We start from the raw sequence: 19,034 nt of genomic DNA on the forward strand, positions 1-19,034 counted from the left end.
TCTAGTCCAAGGGTCCAACCACCTGTTAACAACTAAAGGCAAGGGGCCTGCCTCTGCGACCAAACACCTTGCGGGCGGGGCCGACCGAGGCCGTGGCGGGGAGGGGGCGGGGCCACGACGGGGTGGGACGGGGCCGAAGCCGACTCCGCTCGGAAACTTTCGCTGTGGGCGGGTCGGACCCGCCTCCCGGCTCCCTCCGACCGCGCGGCGCCAGGGGGCGGTCGGCGGCAGCCCCGGCGAGGCGCGCCGTGACTGGCGGAGGCGTGCGGTGATTGGCAGGCGTGCCGGCCGCATAGAAGACAGAGCAGGAGCCGCGTCTTCCGAGCCGCGCCGGGAGTGGAGCGCGGCCCGCGGCCCCGCCCTCGGCCCCGCCCTCGGCCCCGCCCCTCCCGCGGAGGGCGGCGCTCGCCGGCTCTCGCCGCCGCCGGAGTCGCTACCTCCGGCCCGGCCCAGCTGCTTCGCTCCGGCCCCTGGGCGTCCGCCTCCTCGCGAGCAACTTTTCGGTGGGCCCGGAGGCCCGAGGGCGTCGCGGCGCCGCGTGCAGCCCACTCGCGGCCGGGTGAGTACTACGGAGCGGGGGGCGGCCGCGCGGGGGCCTGGAAAGAGAGCCAGGAGACGCCGCCCGCCTGGGGCCTCAGTTTCTCCGTCTGGGCGACTGCTCCCAGCGCCCCCCACAAGTTCCCCAGAAGGTAGAGGGCCGGGGTCCCGCCCGCTTCACGGTGACCGCTCCACGGCGACCACTCCCCGGGCTTGGGTTGGGTCTTCCTCGAGGGGTGCGCGCCCCCTCGGCCGCAGCCCGGCGTCCCGGGAATCGCGGGGCCCCGCGGGTGGCCGAAGGCACCCCTGCCCGCGCCCCGCAGCGCCGGTCCCGACGTGCCCCGTCATGGCCCTTCCCCCGCGGCCGGCGGCCGGGCTCGGCGGGTCCCAGGGCGGCCCTCGCTGCCCGCCGGGACGCGGGGGGTCCAGCCCGCACTGGGGAGCGGGCCCGCCGGAGGGGGCAGCCCCTGGGTCAGGCCGAAGCCCCCACAGCCCACTTGGAATCTGTGTCGCGCTTCCTCTTCCCCTGGGGCTCCTCCTCAGTAAGCGGGGGAGGGGAGTGGCAGCCCTGGGTCCTGGCTGGTGCGAACCCGGCGGGGGGCCCCACCTCGGCCACATTACTTTCTGTTTTGACAGATGGCAGCTTTCTGCGGAATCTCGCCCTGCCCTTTTGGATGTGATGGAGCCATGCCCTCCCACCCCATTTTTTTGTAGTTGATGTTAAGAAATTCCAAGGAGCTAACATTTGTACAATATTTACACTACCCTCCCCCTTAGGCTTATGGGACTAGGAATGATGGCCCCATTGGACACATGGCGGAGCTGGGGCTCACTGGGGATTGGTGACCTGCTCAGGGCAGGACCACGAAGAGCGCAGGGGAAGACTTCCGCCCCAGGCTGCACTGAAAGCAATCCCAGTTCTGCCTCTCCTCACCTTGGACAGTGACCCCTGGCATTTGGCCTGTTTATAAAGGGCTTTCCCTCCCGCTGGGATCTAGCCCTGCTTGCAGAGTGCCCTGGGTACCCTCTGTGCTGGACGCCCGTTCTCACTGCAGCCCTAGTGGGGGAGCCCGGAGGCCACACTTACCACCGTCCGGGCCCGGCCCCCATGTCTCCAAGAGGCTGTGATTCTCGCGGGAGCCCCAAAGTGTGTGACCAGGGATTTAGACGAAGTTTCCCCTGTATAACCTCTCCTTTGCTGTGACCCCCCAGCCCCCAAGCACATGGAGCTCCGAGCACAGGGAAGGTTGCTGGGAGACCACATCGCACCTTCCTTCCCAGGATGAAGTGTGTGGAGGGCTCCCAGTTAATACCTCACCAGCCCCTCCCAAGCCAGGGCTGGACAGGCCTTGGGGGCTGGTCACGGAGGGGCCCCCAGCTCAAGAGGTGCCTGAGCCCTGGGACGGAGACCAAACCCCGGCGCACGACGGTGGTGATAAGAAGAATCACAATAGGGAAGAGGCCTTACGCTCCTTTATAGGGCTCCTGCCCTCTCGCACATCCCCACCTCAGAAAGTGGCACCACTGCTGTGGCCCCCGGCCACAGACCAGGCCACTCTCCGCGCCCCCACCCCTCCCATTGTGTTGGTGATACTCCCGCCTCTCCTGGGTCCAGAACCACTCTCAGATAACCTGCTCTGGACCGGGCCTTCTTACCTTGCCCTGGAGAGTTGCCCAGCCCCTTCCCTGGTCTCCCCATCCTGTCCCCACACAGCCCTGGTGGTTCTGTAACTGTCACTTTCCTGCTCGTCACTGTCTTGTACTCCTTCTGGCCCTGGACCCAGCTCTGGCTCCAAAGCCTGGCACTCATTCAGGCCCTGGGAACCTGCCCTGGCCGCCCACACAGCTTCTTCTCATTCCTGCACCCCATCCCCAAGCAGTCACTTCCCAGCCGCCTGCACCTTCCTGGTGACATTGCTGGTCACTCTCACCCCACCCCATCCCCACCGCCTTTCCTCCTGGGCAGTCCCCTGTTGGAATGCCCACGCGCCTTCCTTCCTCCTTCCTTCCGCCCTCACCTGGCTCACACCTGCCTGCTTTGAAGGCTGAGTCGATCCCTCCCCTGACTTCCAAAGCGTAGTGAGACCCCCACCCTGGGTGCTTATAGCCCCAAATGCTGCTCTGTCTTTGTGGTTGTCTGTTGAGGTGACCTCCTTCCCACTGGGCGTGAGCTGCTGGAAGGCCAGCCCTACGGGGGTCCTCTCTGGGGCGGGGAGGCCAGCTAGTGCCTGGCAGGGGATCCGCCCACCGTCCGTGTCTGCTGTCCGCCTGAGGCCTGGTGTGCAGTGGGGGCTTGGTCACCGGGGAGACATTCATAACTGTCCTTGATCAAGGACTAGGGTATTCCCAACTTGACTCCCACTTTGTTCCTGTGCATTTGGCACGTTGAGTGGAGCCGGAATGTTCCTTGGTTTGGCCCTTAATACTCTGGGGCAAAAATAGGTATCTGGGAGCCTCCAAGGGCTTTGTGCCCTTGTCTTGAGGAGTAGCCCAGTGCCAGGGGCTGGGCTCCCAGACTTTGGGAACCCCTGGGTCCTTTTGCTTGGGGCTCAGTCGCAGATGGGTTTTAAAATCTATTTTGTCTTAATTTCAAAGATTTCTTAATTTCTTAATTTCTTAATTTCAAGAACCTTATTATTATAGGAAATTAGAGAAATACATTGAGAAAAAAGTCTAAAATAAAACCAGTCATAATCCTTCCCCCCAGACAGAGACAGTGTTGACAGTTCGGGGGCCATTTTCTTCCACGCCTTTCTGCAGGTAGGTTTTGGTGTCATTCTAAAGAGACAGGCTGATTCTCATGCTGTTTTAAATCCTGCTTAACAGTGTTATACCAACACTTTTCTTGCCTTTAAACATTTATTTGTACACAGGGTCGTGGGTAACGTCTGTATAGGACAGCACCGCGCTGACGGGTTGTAATTTTCAAAACTGGTCTCTCTGGATGGTGCCTGATGTCTGCCTGTGTGTGAAACCCGTGGGCATCCCTGCTTACTCTCCTGGGCTGGGGCTGTAGTGTGGAGGCTTGAGCAACTTGAAGGCTTCCTGTGGGGGCTTGTTCCAGAGGTGGGGCCTGCCCCCTGGGAGAGCAGAGGGGGGGCCTGCCTGCACAAGGACTAGAGTGTTTGGGGCAGAAGACCACACGTGGTCATCCTGCTCTATGTCTCAATAGATGCATGGTCCGTGCAGTCCCCTCTGGGGGTGGGAGCTCCTCAGCCCAGCTCCTTAGTGCTGGAATTCGTGTTTTGATGGGATAAAAATATGCCTCGGTGCTCACGTGGAAAGAATGCCAGCCACTCCGCTTTTTTGGAGCTGACACAATGACAGGTTCCAAGCTCCCGCTCTGGCCATCAGGTGGCAGTTGGGCTTGACTGGTCCCACCAGCAGGCAGGTTGGAGGAGTCTTGGGGCCGGGGCCCAGCTGGAGGATGATGTGCCCGTTTTGCAGTCAGGACGCTGGTGTCTGGGGGGGAGGGAATTGCTTAGAGTCACAGGGCAAAAGGTCCTGAAAGCTTCTTGCCCGGCCAGCGCACCTTCCCTGAGGCCAGGCTGCCTCAGTGTCCCTTGCGCCCTAGGCCCCTAACATGTGTCAGGCAAGGCAGCAGCTAGTCTGAGTGGATGAGGTCCAGCTCCTGCCTTCCGGGCTCCTAGCATCACGGGAAAGAAAACTTGTCAAAGAAGGAAGGACCAGGGGCACCTGGGGGGCTCGGTCGGTTGATCATCTGGCTTCAGCTTGGGTCATGATCTCATGGTTTGTGGGTTCGGGCCCCGCGTCGGGCTCTGTGCCGACAGCTTGGAGCCTGGAGCCTGCTTCGGATTCTGTGTTTCCCTCAGAGTCTCTCTGCCCCTCCCCCGCTCACACTCTGTGTGTGTGTGTGTGTGTGTGTGTGTGTGTGTGTGTGTGTGTGTGTCTCTCACTCTCAAAAATAAATAAACATTAAAAAATTTTTTAAAAAAGGAAAGACCAGACACTTGTGGGGGGTTCTTCCACCAGGAGATGGTCTGTGATCCTTCCTGTGACCCAGCCATGGCAATGAATTGTCTCCTGTGCTTTAAAATAACAAGACTTCTGATCCCAAAAGGGCTTGACCAACTCTCAGAGACCCTGAAAATTAATTTTCTTTTATTCATTCATTCTTACCGTTTTACTTGAAACAGTCATTTTGACTGCTATATGAGATGCATAATACTTAGCCCGCAGGCCAGCCAGAACCTGTGTTTCCCTGGAACCCCTTTCATAATGTGTTTTTCAACTGAATATGCCTTTGTTCAGCACCTGAGAGAACTAGCTTGTTTATTTGTTGTTTTTTAATGCTTTATAGTTTGCAGATTACTTTCTCCTCCTCCACACCCTTAGTCCCCATAGCACCTCTACATGGAAAGTGTTATTCTTATTTGACAGATGAGGAAAAACTGAGAACAGGGAGGTTAAGTAACTACAGGTAAAGGGAAGAACTGGGATTCACTCCTCATGTTGCTTGGTAGTAAAGTCGTGTCCTATTGGCTGGGGACGGAGCTGTCCCTCCAGACCTGGGGCGTCCTGGTAGGAGGGGGAGTGTTACCCGAGACAGGACTCAGCAGAGGCAGCGGGGAAACTCCCAGGAAGGAGGCACGCTGGCCTTGGCTTGGATGTCCAGTGCTGGGGAAAGGGGCTCCGCCAGAGCGCAGGCACGGGGTCAGGGGGAGGCGGAGGACGGCTTTGGGGGCAGGGGAGAGGGAAGAGAAGGCGTGGCAGGGGCCGGATTTTGAAAAGAGGCCTCATTTTCAGAGACGGGCTTTGTGGATTTGAATTCTGACTCCCACACGGTGAGCTGTGTGGCCTCTAGCAAGGTATCCCGTTTCTGGACCCGCGTTTCCTCATCTGCGAAATGGGGTGAGGGTTGAAGGATGAGCCACTTCTCCATCTGTCCCACCTGGGTAGCAGCGGTGCCCGCTTCACAGGGCTGTGCGAGGAACCCCGAGAAAATGCACGGGAAGCATTGAGAACGGTGTGCTCCAGACACATGTGCGTTCCTGTCAACGACCCGGGTGCCCCGGCGTAAGGTGGCCGTCTTAAGATGAGCTGCACTCTGCCATTCCAAGAAGGTGGCACTTGATTCTGGGGGCAGCCACCCAGGTGAGGTGGCTCGGTAGGACGTGGCCCGGTGTGGCCTAAAGAACAGACTTGTTTGCTGTCTCGGCAGGACTCTGTTCTGTGTCCCAAGTCACCCGCCCGCCGCTGGCTACGTGCTCCCTTGGGTCTGTGCACGCTGAACAGCGAATTTCCCGGAACTTGCCTCTTTGTTTGGTTTCCCTGAAGCCCCGGAGTTTGGAAGCTACACCAAGCGCATCGATGTCCAGGCAGAGTCACGTGGCTTGGCCAGGCTTTTGTTTTGCCCCCGGGGGATGTTTTTAAATAAGGACTCTATCCCTCTGAGGCAGGAATGTCCAGATTGAAATCGGTGGGGTTGTTTGGCGGACACAGATCCCATCTCCCGGACCCATTTGTGGCTGGGGACTGGGCAAGCACGGCAGTGTAGACCCCGGGAACAGGCCACCTCCACCCTTCTTGGGACAACGGTCTCCAGAAACATCCGGTGAGCATCTACCCTGCAGGTGCTTGGAGCTGGGTGTTTGGGGACACCTGGCCCCCTTGTGCAGCCTGTAGTCTCTAGCCTCATCTCGTCCTCACGGCACCCCCTCACTTTGGGCGATTGTCCCATTCATAGTGGAGGAAACTGAGGTGCGGGGAGGGGCGTGGCCCTCTCAGGACCGCAGAGCGGGGGGGGGGGGGGGGGGCAGAGTTCCATTAGCAGAAGGGGGTGGATGTGGCCTTGAGTCCAGGGGAGGGTCACGACATCTTTTTGGAGTCTGAGGAGAAGCCTCGCCAGATCCCCCCGCTCAGCGCACACATAGACCCCGTCAGGGGCCTGTGTCCCCCTCAAGTCTATCCAGGGCACTGGGTCGAGGACCCTGGGGCACCTCCCAGAGCTTCCGGCTCCCTGCCCCGTGACTTCTGGTTGTCCTCGGTTGTGGCGGTGCCGGTTTCTGCCTTGCTGCTCAACAGCACGTGAGGTCCCTTTCCTGGACTGATGGAGCCCCGCCCCCTGCCACGAGGTGGCTGTAGGTCTGTGCTCTCCCGTCTGGGCCGGTTCGCCCCCTGTCCCTAGGTGCTCCCCTCTGCTTTTTAGGGTGTGTTCGTGTCCGGTGGCACTCAGGCTCCGCGGTTGTCCTGTGGTTCGGGCCAGCACGGATGGCTCTGCGGTTGGGCGGGTCTGACTGAGTCCCAGCTCCACGGGCGTTTCCCTCCCCTACAGAACGTGAGGCGGCCCCTACCCCACTTCCCTTTTCTGTCCCTTCTCTGCCCAACACTCGAGGCCCGAGCAGGCTGGGCCTGGCCCCCCTGGCGTGTCTTACCCTCGGCTTTTCTCCTCCGCAGGATGGACCCCGGCGCCCGCTCTGCGAGCCCCTCTGGCCCGCAGCCTCCACCACCGCTGCAGCCCCAGGCCCGTTCGCGGCTCAATGCCACTGCCTCGGTGGAGCAGGACGAGAGCGGGGTGCCCCGAGCCCCTGGACCCCAAGTGGGACGCGGACCGGATGTAGGAGACACACCTGCCCCAGCCGTGGCCCGGACCCCGAGCCCTCGGAGCCAAGAACGAGCGGACAGAACAGGTAAGGGGCAGGGCCTGGAGGGCAGCAGCCCTCCGCACACGTGGCTCAGGCGCCCTGCGCGGTTCTCCCTGTGGAGCAGGGCCCTTGGGCTCCCACCCGCGCAGCGGGCTTTGCTCTTGGTGCGCAGACGTCACGCTTCCCACCTGATGGCTCACCCTCGGGCTGGCGCCGGTCCCTCAGCAGGTCCTCTGGGTGAGAGGTCCTGCTCTCGTCCCGCACGGCTCTCAGGGAAGCCCATGTGGTCCCCCCTGCCCCCCGGCCCAGTCCCCAGTGCCCTGTGGACCATGGTCCCCCATTCCCAGGCTGGACAGCTAAGGGCCACCCACCTCTCCACTCTTGGGCCCCCCTGAGGTTTTCATTCCCCGAGGCCTTCCTGGAGGCACCTCCCGGGGGCAGAGGTGAGCCGGTGTGCGGGCCTCGGTGAGACTGGATGGTTGGCCGTGGTGCTGGCTGTCTCGCTGACCTTGGGGGAGGGGCACTAGCCCCTGGGCCGTCCTCCATCCAGCTCCCGCTCCCCGAGTACGGCCCTGAGTGGCCATGGGTGGCACACGTGGGTCAGGTCTGCCCCCGACTCCCATGAGCTCACAGTCTGGTGGAGAGCAGAGGGAGGCATGCGGCCTGGGGAGCATCGAGGCGGCCCTGGGCAGAGAAGGTGCCCGAACAAGAGGTAGGTGGGAGGAGAGGGCATGGCAGCCAAGAGAGCCTGGACCTCCGGTGACAGTGGTGAGGTTGGGAAGGGAGGGATGCGGGGATGACGCTCATCTGGCCCGTGATGGACATACACTGGGAGGGAGCTGGGGGCAGGACTGGTCACTGGGCCGGAGCACAAGCCTCGTCTGAGACGTTTCTTCACGCTCTGGAGGCTGCTGTGGGTAGGGACGGCCGTGCGTCACCGTGAGCTTCGTGGACACTCAGAGGCAGGAGCCCCAAGCCTCTGGCCCCGATGTTTGTGGCGAGTGTAGCTGCTGTCAGCTCCATTCTTTCTGGCACTTTACCCCGGACTTTGCAGCGCGTGTCTCACTCCCAAAGGAACCAACCCCTCCACCTAGACCGTGCGCTCGAGCACAGGTGGGGTCACGGTCATGCTGTCCTGCTCAGAGCGCCAGGTCCCGTTCCTTGTCTTCCTGGGGTACCGGCCCCTCCTCCCTGCACACCCAGACTGTTCTCTGCCCCCAGGGCGGCCTCCAGGCCTCCCCATCTCCCTGTGCATGTGGGAAGCTCCGCCCAAAATGTGCCTTCACTGTCTCCACCTGCTGGAGTCCTACCCGGCTCTTGGGGCGCGGCTGCCTCCTATACTTTCTGACCTTGACCCACAGCAGGCAGTACACGAGCCACCCTTACCTGATCTGCGTGCCTGCACACGCGTGTGCGCACGCGTGCGCACACACACACACACACACACACGCACACACACACACACACACCCGGTGGCAACAGAAATTTCCAAAACACCACTTTTCTCGCTGCGCGTGCTGCAGTCAGATCGTGTCCTTTCTCTTCCTTTGATGTAAAAGCAAACGCCGCTCGTGGGCAGTTAAATGGATTTCGGGATTTAGTGTGTCGAGACAGGCCTGCATTTTACAAAACGCTTTCTGCAGTTTGGCTCCGCTGCCGGTTCTCTGTGCACATTTCCAGGCCGGGACTCCCCGGGGCACGTGTCTGCACACGAACCGTCACTTGTTGTCGGGGCCCTGAGGCGCCCCGGGCAGGGCCGGGGCCTGACTCTCACGGTGGCGCACCCCCCGCAGCCACGTGCCCTTGACGGAGTCGGGAGGCCACGGCGAGCCTGTTCCTGCGTCTGAGGAGTGGGCGCCACCTCACCAGCACGTGGAGTCCTGCCGGGACCTTGTACGCCGGGCAGACCGTCGTCAGGCCCCGGCGCGTGCAGAAGCGTGCTGGCGGGTCGGTGCAGGGCCGAGTCCGGGCCCGTGGTCCCCCCGGGCACCCCGTGCCGGTGCACAGCGACCGTCTGCAGCACAGTCACCAGACAGCCCGGCGCCCCGGCTCCCTCACCCAGATCCTGTGCAGACCTCCTCCTGGGGGGCATCTGCTATTTTATGATCCCCCACTGAACCCCTCTTTGGACTGGTCTTCACGTTGGCTCGGGCCGTGTGTGTGCACCAGACTTTTTCTCTCCCCCAAGGGAAGCTTGTTGTGCCGCTAACTGGGTGTGTGCGTGTGTGTGTGTGTGTGTGTGGTAGGGGGTGGGGGCTCTCTTTACCTCCTCTGTCACCGCCGGTGGGTGGGATGCTATGACCTCACTCCTTATACCCAGGCTGCTGAGGTGAGGCTTCATCCCCCAGGTGGTCTGTGCGAGCTAAGGAAGTCCAGCTGTCACGGCCCCCTGGCCACACCTCACCTCCCTTTCTCATCTCACCCAGGCTTTGTCATTTTTCTCTTCCTCTGGACAGGTCACCGCTTAAGTAGACCACCCCCAGCTCAGCCGTGCCGCCCATGCGGAACCCCCAAACCCGCCGTGAGCACCTGCTGTGTCTATCTGTGTGTGCCACGTGGCCAGCCCTGTCCGCAGAGCTTTCCGTGGGCCACGTCTGACCCCTCACAGCAGCCTGTGAGGGAAGTTCTGTTATCACCCCACCTAGAGGGGAGGAAACTGAGGCACAGACTTGCCCAGGTGACCCACTGCTGTGTGACGGGTGCACAGGTGACCCGAGTCTCCTGGGTTAATACCAGCCCCGCCCAGCAGAGTTCAAACTCTGGTTGAAGCAGGCTTGAGGCTCCCCGTACAGTTCGCGCTGGGCCAGTGCCTGCTTTATTCCAGAAACTCACCCGGTCCTTGGGCACTTCTGATCTTTGCATCTCCTTGAAAGATCACCCGGTTCTCCGCTTTGTCTCCGAGGCCTCTGGGCAGGCAAAGGGGCTTGACCCTGGGATCTCAGCCACAGATGCCTCACGGCTGCAGGGCACGGAAACCAGGGCTAGAAACACACTTGGTTTTAATCTGAGTGTGCAAAACAGCCCCAGGAGGGCGGGGTCGAGACTGCAAATTTCAGGTAGGAGCCAGGAGATGGCTGCGGCCTCTGGTTGCTGTCCACCCCCAAGAGGGGGGAGGGAAGCGGGTCCTGGGCAGTCTCGCGGCCTTGGGGTCCCAGCCCCCACGTGCTGCTCTGAGGCGGGTGCCGCGGGCCCTGCCCTGCTGGCCCTGCGCAGCCCAGACGGCGCCTGCCCCTGGAAGGGCTTTGTGGGCACGTTTCGGTGGATTCCCTGACCTGTGCGTCTGCAAATGTGTGACACGCATTAGTTAGGTAACACCGACAGTAAGAGCGAAAGTGACACGTCCCGTGCTGGGTATGCGTGAGGTTCTCTGCCTTAGCTCACTCGCTTGTCCAACATTTTCACGAGAAAACCTAGGGGAAGAGCGGCAGTAGATACCCCGAGGCCCCCAGCTGGTGAGGGGGAGGTTCAAACATACTCTGTGACTCTGCCTACCCGGGGGTGGCAGGCGGGGCCCTGCCGCGTACCCCATGCCTTCAGACCGTCTCTTCAGGGTGCCCAGGGCAGGAGCAAAGCAGAGACCTCTGGGCTGAGGCCTGGGTGGTCCCTGGTGAGGACAGAGGGGTCCGCCCCCCAGGAGCCCTTGGGCCACGGGGAGACAGAAGCAAACAGTAACGGTCCTGGCGGGCAGGCACCATGCTAGGGAGAGCTGACGTCATGGGGACCCGGGGAGCACGAGACACCCTTTCTGCTGACCTCGGTTTGCGGCGGGTCTCCAATGGGACCGCCAGCCCTGTACAGCCTCCCAGCTGCGGGGCCACGGACGGGGGTGCTGGAGCCCTTGGGCACCCCAGTGTTGACGGAGGACCTGCCCAGTGTGGGCAAGACAGGAGGGGCTCTGCCCTCCAGGGGGGGTCCTGGGTGGGTAAATGAAGAAGGGTCAGCACAGTACGGGGCGTGCTGGATGCTAGGCCCGGGGCAGGGATCAGAGTGCAGGGCAGGGGGTCAGCCACGTGAGCCCTTGGGGGTCGTGATAAGGAGAAGGGTGTTTTAGAGGGCATTAGAGGCTTTAAGACCTGCACGAAGCCAGGCTGGCCCCTGGCTGGGTGGTGGGGTCCAGAGCTGATGGTCTGGTCTGAACCAATACCCATGTGGGACCATGAGCAGAAGCAGAGTGTCGAGGCCCTGCCATCCCAGGGACAAGTCACAGCAGTGGACCACATGGGTTCTGAGGCTGTGCTTGAGGAGCCAGCCTCTGATAACTGAGGAAGTTTTCTGCACACATCGTCTCGTTCTGATCCCGATTCACGCCCCGGTCTCTCTGGACGCCCCACCTGTGCTGTGACCCCCTCGCTGTAGGATGTCTTGTCACAGGACGGCAGGGGCAGTGAGTCTGTCTTGGGCGCGGTGGTTTCCTGAGACCTTTGGAAACTTGGCAGTGTGCCCTTAATCGGTCACCTTTAACCACCCACTTATGTCCCAATCCTCAGGTGTCACCTCCTCCAGGAAGCAACCTCCCGCTGCGCCCCCCCCCCCCCGCCACCATCAGGCAACACCTCCACAGCCTTGACCTTCCGGCCTGGACCCCTGCCTCAGCTCAGCCAGCCCCAGGCAGAGACGGGGTGGCAAGGATTTTTCACCGTTTGTTTATAAGAATCAGAGTCAGCATCACAAAGGCTGATGAGACACCCTGTTAGTGCAAGACAACCCCCACTCCCTGGGTATGGGACACCCCCTTGGCTTAGGGCAACCCAGCCACCCCAGGTGTGGGAGCTGCGTGGCCTTGGACAAGTCTCCCTCTTGCTTCAAGGGGACCCAGCCATCCTGAGTATGGGCACCTGTTGGGGCGGGGCGGCCACAGCAACGATGCGGACACACGACGAGGACACACGGTGTCCTTGACTGCAGGGCCCCCGTGAAAGGCGTCCTGAGAGGACCAGGGCGTCCAGGAGGCCTAGACTCGTCGGGGCGGGACTGGGGAGGTGGGATGGCAGCAGCCGCCCAAGACAAGAGCTTTGGTCGTTATCGTTCCTGCAGGCGTCAGGTGGCTCCTCTCCTAAGAGCTCTGGGTGTGCGTTCCGCAATTCAAAATTACTTCCGCCACAGACCTTGCTAGCAGCCTTCGTGAACGAGGCTGCCGGCCGTGGGAGCGCTTCGTGCACAGGCCTCCCAGCTCGCAGCCGGGGTCCTGACGCTGTCCGGAGTGGACGCCAGACTTGCTCACCACCCTCTTTCCTTTCTGCAGAGCACCTGCTCCAGCCGTGGGGGTGCGGGGTGAGCTCAGTGCAGTCACCGTGCCGAGCACGGGCTGTGTCCCTGCGCTGGCACGTGCGGGGACAGGAAGGCCGCAGACCCTTCTGGCGATCCTTCCCTCGGCAGCCCCCACCCCCTCGTCCCTCCATCCTGCGCCGTGTATCCAGTCGCGCTGTCCCACGCTGGCCGGAATCCGGGGATGGGTCAGACCCACTGGACGGATCGTCCCCACGAAGGCTGGTGGTCGCTTGGAGACACCGTGTGGACACTGCATCCCGGGTTGCGGAGGGAAAATAGCAGTGGGCCCCGCTGGGAAGAGGGGACGGCATCCTGGGGGCTCTGCTCACCTCACCAGCTCCGGAGAAGATGAAGGGTCACGTACCAGGTCAGCAGGGCACGGGGTCTGTGGGCACAAACAACGAAAAGACGGGGGTCGGTGTATACGTGGGTCTCCGTGGGCTCCGGCAGAGGTGTGCGGACCTGCCCAAGGCCACGCGGCTCTTGCTGCTTCGTGATAGGAAGCTCTTCAATAGTGAGTTCGAGCCAGGACCCCTTCGGTCGTAAGTGACACAGAAACACAGCGTAAATGGACGTAAGCGAGAAATCAGGAGTTGAGAGGAATCTCTCAGTCCCGTGGATCTGCAGAGTGTAGGCCGTGCTGGCTCTACACGTGGCTGGATGCGGGGGCTCAGAGGACGTGATCAGGAGCCCCAGCTCCACCCTCCCTCCCTCTGGTGGGCTGTCCTCACCAGGCGGCCTTCCGGGGCCCCCCGGGGGCCATCCATCAGCCGAGTCCTAGCGGAAGGAAGCCTGCTCCCCGATAGTTCAGCACAGACCCCGCTGGCCTGGTTTGGGTCTGTGTCCATCTCTGAACCGGGCGCTGTGGTCAGGGAGACAGAGGCTTCTGATGGGCCAGGAGGGCGTGCTGTACCCACCCTGCATTGAGGGACAATGCCACCGGACCTCGAGGACCGAGATGGGGAAGGGTGGGAACCCAAGAGGGGAATCAAAGTGCTACTATCAGAGAAAGACAGGAACGCGGGTCGGACATGCACAGAATAGTGTGTTTCGTGGTCTGTGGTCCACGCTGACTCAGCCAGCTTCTGGGGGTGTCCTTTACGGGGCTGAACAGTAAGCCTGTGACCTGTGGGAAGGCTCCTACTTACACGGAAAAAGCCAGAGCCCTCTGATGGGTCTGCAGCGTGGGCCCAACACTTGAGTGGTAGAGAAGTATTTATGTCAGTGCCAAACGGGAGCTGGAATAATAAGGTGTGGCATGTATTTCAACGAGACTTCTCGAAATGTCAGGCTGTGAGTAACTTCTGTGAAAAATTAATCACGGACAGAATCTTTGTAGCCAACAGATACATGCTCGAGTCTTCTATATCCTGATTAAGGCACAAAAAGAATGTGGGCTCGTGAATTCGGTTAAGAAAAGTTTTGAACTTGTGGGAGGCGCCCCATGGGCGCTATGGTGGGAAGTGCAGTGTCACTGAGGAGCAAAGGCCCTGGGGTCAGCTGAGAGGTGGGGAGCATGGACTGAAAAGAAACCTACGTTTTGGGAATGCTGGCTCTGACCCAGCCACTTCATACGAAGTATCTCGTTCTTTATAACCGTCCTGTTGGGTGGATATTAACGATTAGGTTGAAAATAACTGGCTAGGTCACACAGCACTTTGACGTTGAAGGCACAGTCCCACGCAGGTTAGATTTCTCTCCACGCCACACTCCTTCCCTGGGAGCCTGCAGGCTTTGTGTTCTCCTGTTCTAAGCCAGAGAGCGCATCCAGGGGCTGGAGGGGCTGGGACAGCAGCCAGAAGGGAGAAGTGACCTTGCTGGCTGGCTCAGGAGGAGCCAGGGTCCTGGCCGCGAGGGCAGGCAGGGTGGGCGTGCTGAGTCCATTGCTGGTAGGGTCCCCGGGACCTCAGGGAGGAAGTCCAGTCCGAACTCCTCAGGGAGGGTATTTTCCAACCGCCCACCAGGAGGGCGATAGTGTGTGTCCCTTAGCATGAGGTCTTGAGAAGAAGCCTCCCCTCTTGGAGCTGTGTCCTCAGTCCCCTGTGCCTCTCTGCCTTTGAACCTGCGGGCCGTGTTGGCTCAGACCCCTGTCGCATCCCCCCGGAGTCCTGTGGCCCGTGGACTCAGGTGCCCGGAGTGCAGCAGCCTGTGGCCTTGGCTGACACAGGCAGAGCTGGGAAAGGCCTGGATGAACCAATCAGGAAGGCTGGTCATCGGGTGTTGTTACTGGGGACCGTTTTTGTTTCCCTTCATTCTGCCTCCCGTTTCCAGAAACATCTAGAGAGTGAGGAGGCTGTCGTGTCTAATAAGCACCTGCTGTGAAGTCAGCAGTGCTGCGGCCGCATCCCGTGAGCTACTGCGAGGTGTCTTATGCCTGCCAAGGTGGGATGCGGGGTGAACGGAGGCGGGAGAGGAGCCGGACGTGGGCCCCCGAATATCGGTGGTGGAAATCAAAGACAGGCACTGGTAAAAAAGGATTTGTTTTTCAACTTCTTATTGTCATGCTGCCGACTGCTGGTAAGGTTGTGGTGACGTTGGTATGGTTCCACGACGCTGTGTAACTTGGGGTAACTTTTTGGAGACTAGGCTGCAGCGTGAGCCGTAGCTGTTTGGGCCTTGGGCCTAGGGTTCAACTGAAAGGCCTGTGCCAGGAAAGGAAACACATACGCGGAGTGGTTTGTGGCACCGTTTCATAAAATCAGGGAGTATTGGGAATCACGTAAGGGCCCAGTGGAGTGGAGGGGCCCGGCACCCTGGGCGTGTTCCTCTGACCGGATCTCTGAACTGTGGCAATGCTGGATTTCACCACAGGGTAACGTGGGAGATCGGTTATGATCCACTTTGTAAACGTGTATATGTCAAAATGTGCGTGCACAGATTGTGACCCCCAAAAGTCGGGTGTATGTAGACGACAGTCTTGGAAAACGTGGATTTGGAGTGTTTATTGGGGCACAGGTGTTTATCTGGGTCAGGGGCTTTCCCGCTGGAGCCCTGGGATCTTTCTGGAGCCCCAGTTCAAGCAGGCCTGCCCTCAGGCGTGGCGGTGGGACTGGGGTCGGGGCCCCCATGTCCTTCCCGCCGCTCTGAGCCGCTGCTGAAGACCCCCGTCCGTGGCAGGTTTGCTGTCCGTGCTCTGGGGCTGTCTGCATCCTGGATGGCAGCTTTCTGGAGTGTTCTCTCCACGTCTGGCCTGGATTTCCACAGAGCTACCCCGGGTCTGAGCACATTCTCGCAGTCCCCTCCACTCCCAACGAGCGACAAGGACCGGCCTCGTGACGTTCTGTCTGCTTCTCTTCTGTGCTAAAGGGCCCGTGAAGGGGGATGTGGAAATGCCCTTTGAGGAAGTCCTGGACAAGGCCAAGGCGGGGGACCCCAAGGCACAGACGGAGGTGAGGACGGCGTGTGGGTGGGAGGCTCAGGCCTCGGCCCCACCACGTGGCGGCCCTGCGAGGGGCGGGTGCCCTGTGAACAGGGAGCAGGGGAGCCGGCTGACTACGCACTGTGTGCAAGGCCCCCTCTCTTCCATGGTCTCCGCGTCGTTCGGCCTCCCGCCACTCCCCTGGGGACCCCGTGTTCTCTCCCGTGTCCGGCTCACGCCTCATCTTGGGCCCCTCCTCCTCTGGGACACCTTCCCCACCTCCTGCCTGCCCTCAGCACCTCCACCCTCCTCTCATGTCCTCTGTAGAGGGGGCACCATACCCTCCCCGGGGGCTGCTGAGAGGGTCTCACAGGCCCAACCTGGTGCAGGTCTGAAGCTCCCAGAAGGTGGGGTGGGGAGGCGGGCTGGCCTGGGTGACGGGGTCGGGGAGGCGGGCTGGCCCGGGTGATGGGGTCGGGGAGGCGGGCTGGCCTGGGTGACGGGGTCGGGGAGGCGGGCTGGCCCGGGTGATGGGGGTCGGGGAGGCGGGCTGGCCTGGGTGACAGGGTCAGGGAGGCGGGCTGGCCCGGGTGATGGGGTCGGGGAGGCGGGCTGCCTGGGACACTGGGGCAGGACAGGGTCTGGAAGCCGGAGCTTGCGTGGCCATGGGGAGCAGGTCGGGGCCAGCACACAGAGCCGGAGCCCCGGCGCATGCGCGTGGGGACTGCTGTGGAGCGTGGCCTGACCGGGTTCTCGCCCGCAGGTGGGGAAACACTACCTGCAGCTCGCCAGCAACGCGGACGAGGAGCTGAACAACTGCACTGCCGTGAGCTGGCTCATCCTCGCCGCGAAGCAGGGCCGGCGCGAGGCGGTGAAGCTTCTCCGCCGGTGCTTGGCGGACAGGAAAGGTGGGCCCGCGGGAGGCTGCGGTGGCTGCCGGGGACACACGGCTTCTTGCTACATCAGCACGTAACAGCAGGGGGAGAATACGAAGCTGGTGGCACTCTTTGTTTTATTGGGGTTTTTTTTAACGTTCATTTATTTTTGAGACAGAGAGAGTCAGAGCATGAATGGGGGAGGAACAGAGAGAGAAGGAGACACAGAATCGGAAGCAGCTCCAGGCTCTGAGCTGTCCGCACAGAGCCTGACGGGAGCTCGAACTCACGGACCGTGAGATCATGACCTGAGCCGAGGTCGGAAGCTCAGCCGACTGAGCCACCTGGGCGCCCCTCTGGGTTTTTTTTTTTAATGTGTGGTTTTGAGTGAGAGAGGGAGACAGTAAGAGTGGGAGGGGCAGAGAGAGAGGAGACACAGAATCCGAAGCTGGCTCCAGGCTCCAGGCTCCGAGCTGTCAGCACAGAGCCTGACGGGGAGGCTTGAACCACGAACTGTGAGGTCATGACCTGAGCCGAAGTCGGACACCCAACCGACCGGCCACCCGATGCCCCTGAAGCTGGTGACGCTCTCGAGAAATAAGTGTAAATTCTGTTTCGCCAGTGCTTTTGTCATTTGGACGTTGTTTCCAGACCATAACACGGGATGTTTAGCCAACAAAGCCACTCATCCTATCTTTAGTGTGTGTAGGTGTCTGTGAGTAGATCCCTTCTGAGTTCGAATCCAGATTGAGGAGTGGATCATAGAGCCATTGGAGAGTCAGCTTCCCTGTGATGCAGGAGGACAATGTGACAGTGGCCGGAGGTCAGGATGGAACTCCCTGGACTGACTTTGCATCCGGTCTGGGCCGAACGTCTGGGAGACCGTGGGCCAGTGAAGATCTGCTCAGATGCATTCATGCCTGGAAGGGAACGGATGTGGAGGGTGGTGGGGGGGACAGCGAGGCAGAGCCCGGCCACGTGTGGTCGCGTATTCCATTATCCTGCCCAAGGGAAATGGCTTGTCCCTGGTGCCGTGGAGCAGTGTGCTTCTGGGGGCTTCCCATCTCAGAGACAAAGGAACGGGTATGTCATAATGGGTTTTTTTTAAACAAAGTTTCTCCAGATTGTAGAAGTGTTTGATGCTTATCATATAAAACGTGGAATACATAGAAAACAGAAAGATACAAATTACTCATAACTTGGAAACCCAGAAAGAAAACGCTCTGTAGTCTGGTGTATTTTCTTCTGGTTTTGTATTGTACCGTTTTTAGAATTACATTTTTTATATAGAATCTGCTTTCTTTGGAAACGGGGCTAGTGCCTCTGAAAACCTGGAATGGTGGCGTTCTGTTAGCCGGGATTTCTCGCCAGCCCACCTTCCCGTTCTGGAGTAGGAGGGAGGGCCGGGCCCACGGCCCACGTGGCCCAGAAGAGGGGCTCGAGTCGGGACCCCGGGACCCAGGGCGGGTGCTAGACGGGGCCGGGAGCGGCCTCACGTGCTCCGCACCCCCACTTTCTCACGTTGGGTGCTTCCTGATCTTGAGAGAAACGTGTGCTCAGGTGGAAAATTTGGAAGATGTGTAAAGGGAGAAAAAATCCCGTCTCTCTCTGCGGCGAGTCTCTGTCTCCCTCGGAAAGGCAGCCGTGCGGGGACACAGCTTTCCCGGCCGTCTTAGGAGGGGCAGTGCCCGGGAAGTGCCGTGGACACAGGGGAGTCCCGCTCTTGCACCCAGGCCGGTGGCCCTGGTTACGTGTCTCTGACGCCCATGGTTACATGCCACTCTGTTTGTCTCTGACTCCCTGGCCGCCTGCCCCCCGGGTCGCCTCCTGCAGGGCCAGGCCGTGCTCTGAGCTGGAAAGTCCGGGACTTGGCCAGATGGCCTTTTTGGTCAAATGTCTGTTTCTGCCCTGGTGACCACAGGTGCCTGCAAAACCTGTCGCCTGAGTCCCCTCCCAAGCCCCCGCAGCAGAGCTGGTCTGGGCCCAGAGCATCGCTAAGCACACCCAGGCGGGCGGGATGAGGCCTTTAACGCATCTTGTCTCCTAGGCATCACTTTCGAGAACGAGCAGGAGGTGAGGCAGCTCTCCTCCGAGACTGACCTGGAGCGGGCCGTGCGCAAGGCGGCCCTGGTCATGTACTGGAAGCTCAACCCCAAGAAGAAGAAGCAGGTGGCTGTGTCAGAGCTGCTGGAGAACGTCGGGCAGGTCAACGAGCACGGTACGCGAGCCTCGTGGGGACCAGCCCTTCCCGCGGGCACCTCATGGGCTTCTCTGGAATTCTGGGGGCTTCCCTATGGGGACTCTGGGAGCCTAACTGGGGGCTCCCAGGGACCTCGTCTCGGAGACCTCACGGGTCTCCTCTAAGTAAGGCTCAGGGAGGGTCCCTCCTGG

The 19,034-nt window shown here is 60.8% G+C and overlaps 1 protein-coding gene across 2 annotated transcripts in view; it reads left to right on the plus strand.

The window, feature by feature from the left end:
* Positions 1–389: 389 nt before the first annotated feature.
* The window catches only part of WFS1 (wolframin ER transmembrane glycoprotein), a 29,403-nt gene continuing 10,758 nt past the window's right edge, over positions 390–19,034 (plus strand). Inside the window, exons 1-5 of one of the 2 annotated variants that reach the window (XM_023253329.2) lie at positions 390–559; positions 6,955–7,187; positions 15,717–15,799; positions 16,532–16,676; positions 18,691–18,861. In XM_023253329.2, the coding sequence (XP_023109097.2) occupies positions 6,956–7,187; positions 15,717–15,799; positions 16,532–16,676; positions 18,691–18,861 (631 nt within the window). In that variant the 5' untranslated portion in view covers positions 390–559; position 6,955. Of the gene's footprint in view, positions 560–5,985; positions 6,113–6,954; positions 7,188–15,716; positions 15,800–16,531; positions 16,677–18,690; positions 18,862–19,034 lie in introns of those variants that run through there. The other variant, XM_023253330.2, reaches the window with a different exon arrangement.

This window comes from Felis catus, chromosome B1 (genome assembly GCF_018350175.1).
Source record: "Felis catus isolate Fca126 chromosome B1, F.catus_Fca126_mat1.0, whole genome shotgun sequence".
Lineage (NCBI taxonomy): Eukaryota > Metazoa > Chordata > Mammalia > Carnivora > Felidae > Felis > Felis catus.